The 10,499-nt window shown below is 39.0% G+C and overlaps 1 protein-coding gene across 1 annotated transcript in view; it reads right to left on the minus strand.

Moving 5' to 3' along the window:
* Maob (monoamine oxidase B) overlaps positions 1-10,499 on the minus strand; it is a 103,833-nt gene that overhangs the window by 59,278 nt on the left and 34,056 nt on the right. Inside the window, exons 2-3 of the mRNA XM_021188198.2 lie at positions 2,951-3,045; positions 385-522 (exon numbers count right to left, since the gene is read on the minus strand). Coding sequence (XP_021043857.1) covers positions 385-522; positions 2,951-3,045 — 233 coding nt within the window. The remainder of the gene's footprint in view (positions 1-384; positions 523-2,950; positions 3,046-10,499) is intronic.

The following is a 10,499-nucleotide window of genomic DNA, read 5'->3' on the forward strand; positions in this document are numbered from 1 at the left end:
AGGGGCGGGGGGTGGGTATAGGGAACTTTCAGGATAGCATTTGAAATGTAAATAAAGAAAATAATAATAATAATAATAATAATAATAATAATAGTTAACCCTTGTTGGTACCACGAAAAAGAAGAAAAGACTCATAGACCATGAGGTGTAAATATGTTAGGTATGGAGGAGGAAACCACAGGTTACAAAGGATCCTAGGAAACAGAGACAGAATACATGCAGATAAATCATGGAGGGATGGGGGTCAGTGGAATTTCCACGAAAGGGATGAATTTGGTTATTGAGCCATTTTTATACCAACTTCCAGAGAAGAAGAATTATGTTAACTGACATGTAAACAATGTTAAAAATATCAAAATATTGCAGGAGCCATATTCGCCTTACCTTTACAAAGTGGATCAGCCGCTCAACTTCGTTAACTTTATAGGTCTCCAATCCTAGCTCTTTGGCCAATCGTAAGATACGATTCTGGGTTGGCCCAACATAAGATCCTCCAAGGTCCACATATTTTACATTTTCATTCTGCATTTCCATGAGGGGAAAAATAAAGATGAGTGTAAAAGACACTTCAGAGACCTTTTCTAACAAAAGCACACATCTCTGACTACACTCCAGCCAATCTAGGTACTTGTTAGTCAAATACACAAGAAATAGCCCTGCTTGTCTGTGGTGATTTGCTTGCCTACAGTCTAGCCCTTCCCAATAGGAGTCATTCCTATTGACATTATTCGGTATGGAAATATAAAAATACTGTAGGTACATAACTGAATACTATCATTTAGCACAGCATAAATGTACCTGTAGGACATTATCCTAAGTGAAATAAATTAAACATAGAAAGGCAAGTCCTACACCATGTCACTTATATGTGGAATCTAATGAGTTAAACTTGTAAAAATAAAGAATATAACAGTGGTTCTAGAGGTCTTATATGTATGGCTGCTAGGGCAGAGGAAATGCGGAAATGAGTCAAAGCGTACTGTGGGGCTGTGAAAGGCAGCCTGATTTGGTTGAGCGAGGCTTGCTCTGGAGACCCAGTAGAAAACTCTATAAGGGACAGAACAGTGAGCCACGTTCCCAGAGACAGGTGCCTGACACCACAGAGCCCCCAACCGCATAATTCTGTGACTATCAGTCACACAGACAAGGTCCCAAACTCACACAGTGACTAGACAATAGCCAGATATGCTCCTCCCCACAATTACCTGGCAACAAGGTAGCCCAACCCACTATAAAAGGGGCCGCTTGGCCCCTCCTTGCTCTCTTAATCTCTCACCTTTCTTACTCTCATATCTAGTCCTCCTTCTCTCTTTCCCTTCCCCCACCTCTCCACGTAGCCATGGCTGACCTCTCTTTCTTTCTGCTTTCTCTCTTTCTTCCTGCCTTTCTACAATAAAGCTTTAAAAACATAGACTGTCTCTGCTCATCAGGGCCCACTGTGCTTGAATAATGGAATATGTTGTCCCCTAAAGAGCCATGTCTAACTTCCCACTGGAAGGCCTTCCTGCACTCCAGCCACAGACTGGACCACGGACTCTTGCCCATTTTGGAACCATGTGGCACTCCATCTCTCTCTTCCCTCCCCTCCCTTTGACCCTGAGGATGACCAAGCTGCCCCTGGGGGCCCCCATTTTGTTCTCAGCTCTTCCATGGTGTCCAGTGGCATCTGGGATGCCGAGACTGAAAACCTGTTATCTCTGGCCTCAGTAAGGCCCACAGACCTCAGACTGCCCCTTGTCCACCCCTGTGGACTGGGGTCCGTGGCTTCCCCACAGATAGACACTCACCCAGAACCACATGGAAAGCATGTGGTAGTCCTTCCATGTCTGCCTGCTGAGAGCATGGGAACTCTGGTGGGACACAGGTTTTTTTCCCACTCCCTTTATTCCTCCACACCTGGTGCCCTACAGTGTACAAGTCAGCAAGATGGGAGAGGAAGTTTTTTGTTTTTTTGGGTTTTTTTGCTTGTTTGTTTGTTTTTGTTTTTGTTTTTGTTTTTGTTTTTGCTTTTGTTTTTGATTTGTTTTTGTTTTCTCAAGACAGGGTTTCTCTGTGTAGCCCTGGCTGTCCTGGAACTTACTCTTGTAGATCAGGCTGGCCTCGAACTCAGAAATCCACCTGCCTCTGCCTCCCAAGTGCTGGGATTAAAGGAATGTGCCTCCACTGTCCAGCAAGGAGAAAGTTTTGAGCTCTGATACATACTATAATTTCCCTGGCTGATAATAATGCAGTGTATATTAAAAACAAACAAACTAAGAGTAGATTTCAAGTATGTTGACACAAAAATGTCAAGTGACTGAGATAACAATTAACTTGATTTAATCATCCACATTGTATATGTATCACACTGTACTCCAAAAGCATAATACAATTATGGTTTGGTGTTTAAAAATAAAACAAAATAAATAATAAATTAAAGAAGAGACTCCCCCTCTAACCCCAAGATTTCATTTGCATGGGTGAAATGATTGTTTGTACTAGAGACGACTCAGTGAGTTGAAAAGTTCAGACTTCTATTAATTTTCTTGCTACTACTACAACACAATCTACTTCTTCTTTTTCCACATCCCCATTTCTAGGTCTACAGTGCTAAATATGAAATAAGAAGACTGAAACAGAGAGAATGATGAAAGAGTTGAAATAGAGATAAAAAGAAGCTTTGAGTAGAAGTGTTGTGTGCTTAGTATGTGTTAAGTCCCTGGATGGAACAACCATAAACTGTGATGATGATCATGATGGTGATGGTGATGGTGATTATGAAGAAGAAGGAGGAGGAGGAGGAGAAGACAAGGAAGAAGAAAAGAGAAAAGATAGGAGATATAAGGGAAACTCTAGAGTCATATTTCCTGTCTTAGAAGATCAATAATGGAGACTTTCAGGAAATACAAAAGTCTGAAAACACAACTCAGCTTCTGATCCATGTTTCTTATCCTCATCCTTAGTATCTTACCCTAATTGTGTAAGTCCTGCCTCCCACACGGTCCCGTGCTTCCAGAACCACCACACTGAGGCCACAGTCATGCAGAAGTTTGGCTGCTGCCATACCTGGGGGAAAATACAAGAAGACATTGTGACCAACTTTGTTACAGGATAGCAGAGTGCTCCTTAATCCACCAGTCAACAAGAAAAGTCATATTCACATGAGGTTTATTATAATACAACTAAGGAATACATAAGAACTCTCTGTAGAGGCCTAAAATCTCCATCTAAGAAAACAAGGGATACTTCTAGAAAGAATAAAGTAAATTTCATTAGCAGTGAATATTTCATCTATAAAAACATTCCATGTTACTATATCAATAATATCCATATTTTAACAACTAAATTATAGGCTAGAGAAGCTAATGCAAATATAAGACCACAATCAAGAACACCCATTTGCTGGACCCAAAATGTCCCATGCTAGCTCCACACTCCATTGCCTGTCTAATTATGAGAAGCAGAAGCAATGTGGAAGAGAGCTAGCCTTTAAAACCTATAAGAGTACATAGTATTACTGGGAAAACTGGACTTTCAGAAGTTGACAAAAATTTCAATGCTAAGGTCATAAAAACTGACCATTTGTACATTTTCATTTCAGATATGCCTGACCACTGAAGAATGAAATGCAGTCATCCATGTTCTTTAATTATTCATCTAGTCCAAATTATTTATTGGCTACCTGAACACAGACCATGAATCTGAATGTAGAAGCATAGTGACCCAAGACTTCAGTCTCTATCTGGTAACAATTTTCAAAAAGAAAACTCCTTTCCCAGAAAGGTGGACTTAACAAGACACTGTTTGGCTCAATGTATCTCTTCATCATGTCCCCAGAGGCAGAGTCAAGGCTTCTATTCTAGTTGGTGGCAGAGTAAGGTCCCAAGGTCCTCACTTCAAGTGGCCACACCTATAGCACAGAAGCATCCCATGACCCAGTTTAGAAACACAAGATTTCCTTGGAGTTTTAACTCAGGTTTCCCAGTTTTACCCCCACAACAGGAAAAAAAATCTATTTTCTACTTAAATTTAGACTTGCAGACAATTCAGTGACCCTTTTCTTATCAAGCATCAGTCCAACAAATAAAACAACATGCAACCATAGTAACAGCTGTTATCAGCAAGTTCACATAAACCTCAGGAGCATGCCAGGCTTAAACAAAAGAATTGGGAAGGAAATACAGCATTACTCACAGACACTCACCTATGAGGTTCCACAAAGGACACTGTCTTTTAATGAATACAACTACCCAATAGTATCTCTCAAGAAGCCTAAACGGTCCTTTCTGCCTGTATTGCATTATAATTATAAATAGAAAACAACCCCCAAAATGTTCTTAAGCAACACGTAAGTGTGTTTTTGAAAATCCTTTGAAATATTTTTAACTTATGTTCAGGGTATTTTGGGGAGACAGTCAAAATAAATGTGTGTTAGACATCAACTGACAAAAAAGAAAGTTAAAAGTACAAAAATTGATTTAGCTGGCACAAATGTGGATGGCTCAGGGCATCACTGAATTTTTGGAGGGGATAATTAAAAAATTTAGCAGTTGGAGTCCAGTCAGGATGTGATTAAGATGGTGATGAAGAGGTAACTGTTAAGGGATCTCACAGTGATGCTGTGATAAAGGCACAGGGGATTGAGTTCTCAAAGAGTAAGCAAAAGCTAATTCTCTAGAGCTTCCTAGATCCAAAATGCATTTTCTCATGTGTTCCTTTCCATGTTGGGTTTGCAACCCTTAACATATTTTGCCATGGAAACAAAATAGGAGATACTGTACATTCTCTAAGAAGACTGGGGATGTCTGTGTTCAATAAATCCTACTGTAGGTGTTTTCATGAATTACCAACAGTATTGGCCCTAAAATGACTAGACAATATAATTGGCTCTGTCAAGACCTGAAGTAGCTCGTAAACAATGTGACAATATTTTTAAGGGATCTATACAACCAGTTACTATCATAAACTATGGAGCACTTAATTAGTTTCATGTACAATGTACCCTACACATCCACTTGGTCCTCACAACAAGACTGATATTTCTATCCTAACTTTCAGTATTTGGATAAGTTACACAATTATTAAATGGTAGAACCAGAGGTGAGCTGGGAGGTGGTGGCTCATGCCTTTAATCCAAGCATTTTGGAGGCAGAGACAGGCGGATTTTTGAGTTTAAGGCCATCCTGATCTACAGAGTGAGTTCCAGGACAGCCAGGGCTACACAGAGAAACCCTGTCTTGAAAAACAAAACAAAAAAACAGAACAACAACAACAACAAAAAAGAACCAGAGGTGAACCCAAAACCTCACCTCTTAGCCAACATTCTTGGTCCAAAATGAAAAAAAAATTAAAATATTGATATACCAAAATCTTGCAAGCGATCTTTTTTATTAGATTTTTTCTTTATTTACATTTCAAATGCTATCCCGAAAGTTCCCTATACCCTCCCCTCACCCCTGCTCCCCTACCCATCCACTCCCACTTCTTGGCCTTGGCATTCCCCTGTACTGGGGCATATAAAGTTTGCAAGACCAAGGGGCCTCTCTTCCCAATGATGGCCGAATAGGCCATCTTCTGCTACATATGCAGCTAGAGACACGAGCTCAGTGGGTACTGATTAGTTCATATTGTTGTTCCAACTGTAGGGTTGCAGCCCCCTTCAGCTCCTTGGGTACTTTCTCTAGCTCCGATCTTAAAACATTCTGCTCTACAGCTAAAAATTAAGAATCATCAAAATAGTTTTACTTTTAACAGATATTTGACTTTTGAAAAGGGTTCAAAAGCAAGTTTGTCATCACTGTGTGTTCTTACAAAATTAATGAAACTTGACTTTAATATACAAGGTAATTAACATTTCAAAAAATAGTTATTTGGTTCTTTCAGAAATGGTCCACAAAGGCCCTTAAAGTACAAATAATAGAAATCTACACCCAATTCTCTGAAATTACAGAAAAAATGTTGGTTTTTTTTTCAGTCCTGGTAGAGCAGGCTTTTTAATCTCAGCATTCTGAAGGCTGAGGCAAAAGGTTAACAAATTCAAAACCATCCTATGTTACACAGGGAGACTAGGTCTCCAAAACTTAAAAGTAAACAAATAAAATCACTGCATTTCTATGGCCAAATAGCTTACATGGGAAAGGTTTCCACCTACCAAGGAAACTGAAATTATTGTAAAGACCTACAAATCAGTGGTATGCAGCATCATTAGCATTTGTGCCTCTAGTTTGAGGCTATAGAAAATGGCTTGAGTTAGATTCTAAGGGAGACTTCAAGATAGTGTGGGACTCTCAAAATCAGAAGCCTCATCTACTTTGTTCTTTGTTCTTCCAATGTGTTTCATGCCCTTCTGATTAAATGGTGATATTTAACAAACCTTTACACTTTAAAATAGGGAAGTAATTGTCTCAGAAGCAACATAAAGCATATACACTACATAAAGACTTTTTCCTGTCTAAATTTCCCAGAAGAGAGAGGATGAGAGAATCTTGTTGAGCAAAATTGACAATGAAATTCACAGTGCTGTGAAGTACCTCTGACCTTGTAACACTGGAAAATGATATAGGCATCCCCTTAGAACTTACAAAAGCAATAGTATGCAAATGGACCCTCATCACCTCTGTCATGTCTGACAAAGCATTAGTTTTATGAGAAAATTCTAGAAGCAACGAAGCAAACTTCTGATTAAAGAACTGGATTTCTTTGATGTTGCCAAAGCGAATGTTTCTTTAGTTATTCAGCACGAAGAAACCCACCCCCTCCAAAAGGTCTGGAATAACAACAACAATAAAATTTTCTCTGTTGGGAGTAAAATTCATTAAGGCATGTTGTAGGAGGAAGTTTGATATTAAAGGAACTATGCAGATGAAGCCATAACTGAAGCAGATAACATTTTGAAGAGATGACTGAAAGCCAGCTTCTCCACTCAAGTAAGGTAGGCAGATGTAGAAAGAACATAAAGCACACAGCTGCTGAGGAGTGTGCCCGGGATCATGCAGCTAGCATAGCAGAGACACCATTCAAATTCCAGCAGACAGACTCTAAGTACCAATAATGCATGAGAAAGTGAAGCCTGAAGGAGATCCACTGTTTAACAGTGAAACATAGTGAACTCTTCCTTTAACATGGCCCATCATTTACATAGCAGGGCAGCTCATTCCTTGCCTTTGTGTACATTAGTAAAAAGTACATGTTCCTGGCTGGTAAAGTTCTAAAATGTGTTTTTTATGAAGTGAATGAAGTCCACAGAGATGAATATGGCTTGATTGGCAGGGGGGAGGTTGGGTGGTATCCCTCCTTTCCTTGTGTTACCAGGATACACATGGAGCTCAGAAAGCTCATTTCCTGAATGATAAGATGCTAATTATCTATGCTTTTCTCTTCCTGTGACAGGATACAGTTGGTGTTTAAGTGTGTTTATTAAATGGTCGTATTTAATATCCTTAAATAAAGATAACTCTTAATAGAAATGACTATTTGATAAAAGAAGTAAATGGGTATAATAGTGTCCTTTTAGTATGCTTTTATTATGGTCTAAGAAATATATATATATATTTCCTTTAGTCACATCAATATGGTAAGACCCCCCCCCCCGGCCTTTTTAAAAAGAGCAAGAGACAGCCAATTCATAATAGTAATCACCTCATATTTGTACAGCACGGCAGTTTCCTACATTTCCAGATACTCAACCTTCAAAAAGTTTTGAGGTCAGTGCTATTGTGTCCATTTCTCAGATTACAAAACAGAGACTTGATGAGAGTACACACCCAATGAAGGGGAAGACGGAGCTGGGTCTGAAATATTGCTATTTATAGGTCCCGTGTGTTCTAGCCATAGTCCTTACCATAAAAAAAGGCTTTGGCTGTTGAAACACATTCTTGAAGTAGGTAGAATTTTAATTAAAACCAGAATGCTTACTTTATTAACTTTCTTAGAAAGACTACCTTGATAAAAAATTCATCTCTAGACTGCCAGTATCTAAAGCCCTGAGACATGCTCCTCAAAGAGAATAAAAATATATTTGGAGCAAGAAGTCCTCAAGGTCAGCTCGACCACTGCACATTGCGAAGAGCTTTGACCATAATTCCATTCTTCATCTTTTATTCACAATAACTCTTCCCTGGCAAGGTACCCATCAAAACTTGGGGCGAAGTTGAAACGACGTAGAAACCAAGTCTAGCATGATATTATTCACATCTTTTCTGTAGCACACACCCCTCCCCCAGATAAAAAGACAGATCCAAAATCTTGGAAGGGTACTAACCCTGGCCCCCTTTTCTCTAAGACAGTCAAAATATACAACACAAAAACAAAGCAATGGTTTGTATGAGAAAGGAGACCTACATCAAAGCTTTAGGCCACGGGTGATTTATACTCTTGAAAGGGATAAGAGACATCAAGCTTCCATAAGTTGCCATAGAAACCTGTTTCCAGATGCAGCCACGTCGAGATACTTGAACATGATTGTCTTTTAAGGCCTTTCAGAATATACCTGAACTCATAAAAATGGCTTCTTCATCACATTTGATATGCAAATGATAGAGATTTTAGAAAATGTCAGCCATCATAATGTGTCTTGCTTCGGAGGAAGCATTTGTGTTTACCCTTTGTTGTTTGAAAGCAGCTGAATTTCTATTGTGCACCACAGTCACACTAGGCAAAATATGTTACTGCTTTACTTCAACACTAGCTCCCAAACATAAAAGAAGCACACTCAGGAATAACAGATTCTCTTTCTCAAGAATGTGTATTATTTATCTTTAAAACTGCTCAATAGATTCCAATTCACCTGCTTCAAATCTTCTTCAGAAATAGATAAATGATGTGTAGGAATAAATATATCCTTTGGAAAACAACTGTTGGGTTTCGTTGTTGTTTGGTTGGTTAGTTTTTACTCTAACATAGAATCACAACACTCAAGTTACTGAAGCAGTAGGATCTTGAGTGTGAGGCTTACAAGACTTTTTAAAAAGTGAGAACTGTCCCTTTGCTTTATTTACTATTGTGGTGATAAGAATAGTGGTGTTGAGGATAGGACCCAAAGCCTTCTGCATACTCAGCTGCTTCCCTAACCTTCACACTGTTTTTAAGCATAAAAGAAGTTTCCTTGCTGATAGCCCCAAGGATAAAAGCTTTGTGGCCACTGTACTGGTCCTACTGTAGATTACTAATACAATTTTTAGAATTGTACACACATTTAAGGTAGAATATAGTGCAGGAGAGCTGTAAGCGGTTGTCATAACATCAGGAAGAGGGTCAGGGGTCTTCTTGTCTCCTTCACTGGACATGAGATGATGGATTAAGAATTGTGAGAAATAATTAAACAGAAGCATTGGCAGGGAAAAGAAGTCTGGGTGTGATAGAAGTTAATGAAAGAAACAATGTTACCCTTGGGTCCCAGGACTCTCCCTCTACTTTGAGGGCTCTAAGGAGTTGCTTTTCTTTGCCTGTGAATTAAGTGTAAAAGGACTGCCTAGAAAAGAAGGCAATCTGCTCTTCTGCAGCACAAGCTCTTGGCAGGGCTGCTTTCTGGCTGCATAACCATGAGTGAGTACAGAATTTCTGGAGCTTCTCTGATTTTTCACAGGGTGATGTGATTAGATTGGGCTCCTTCTAGTCGGTAATTAAATTAAATGGGGGCAGCATGGCGATCACACAAGATATCTCATTATACAGGTGGTATTCCCATGACCCCAAAGCATCTTCTCTTAAAACTTGAAATCTGGGGGACATTTATGGATGTGAATATAACGTGTAATATGCGTGCTCCTGGAGGACAGGAAATGGATGATTTCAACAATTTTGTTCACTGAGAGTTGTATTAAAATAATTAGGGGTGATATATATATATATGTGATTTATTTTGAAAATGCATCTACAGACAAGAGGGACTGATAGATGGACATAGAAATGGAGAAATGGATAGAATAGATACAATGCATAATGCAAATGCAGCAAAAACCATTCATTGCAGAATCTAGTTCATTAGGCACATGAACATTTGCTATATAATTCTTTAAAACATTTTTGTTGAAAGGAAATTCCGTGGAAAAGTTAAATTGTTTCTATTCAGCTGCACTTGTCAGAGACTAAAATTAATGTATTATATACAATGCCACCAGGAATTATATGTTCTATTTATACATTTTCTTATATAACGTTTCTACATAATTTTGGAGAACACAGGATATAAGTAATTTTGTAAGAGTAGAAATTTCTTGTCATGTAGTCTGGAAAACATACCTAAAGTAATTGGTACAATTAGATCTTGTGGCTAATATTAGTAAGAGGTTTGTCAAAAACCTTCCTGCTAAGACAAATAAATGTATTCTTCCTTGTTAGGTGGTATATCTCAGTGAGACAGCACTTGACGAGGATTTGGAAAGCCCTGGGCTCCCTGACTAGTACCACAGCAACAAAATAGCTCTTCCTCCCTTCCTTCCTTCCTTCCTTCCTTCCTTCCTTCTTTCCTTCTTTCCTTCCTTCCTTCCTTCCTTCCTTCCTTCCTTCCTTCCTTCCTTCCT

The sequence above is a fragment of the Mus pahari genome, chromosome X, assembly GCF_900095145.1.
Source record: "Mus pahari chromosome X, PAHARI_EIJ_v1.1, whole genome shotgun sequence".
Classification (NCBI taxonomy): domain Eukaryota; kingdom Metazoa; phylum Chordata; class Mammalia; order Rodentia; family Muridae; genus Mus; species Mus pahari.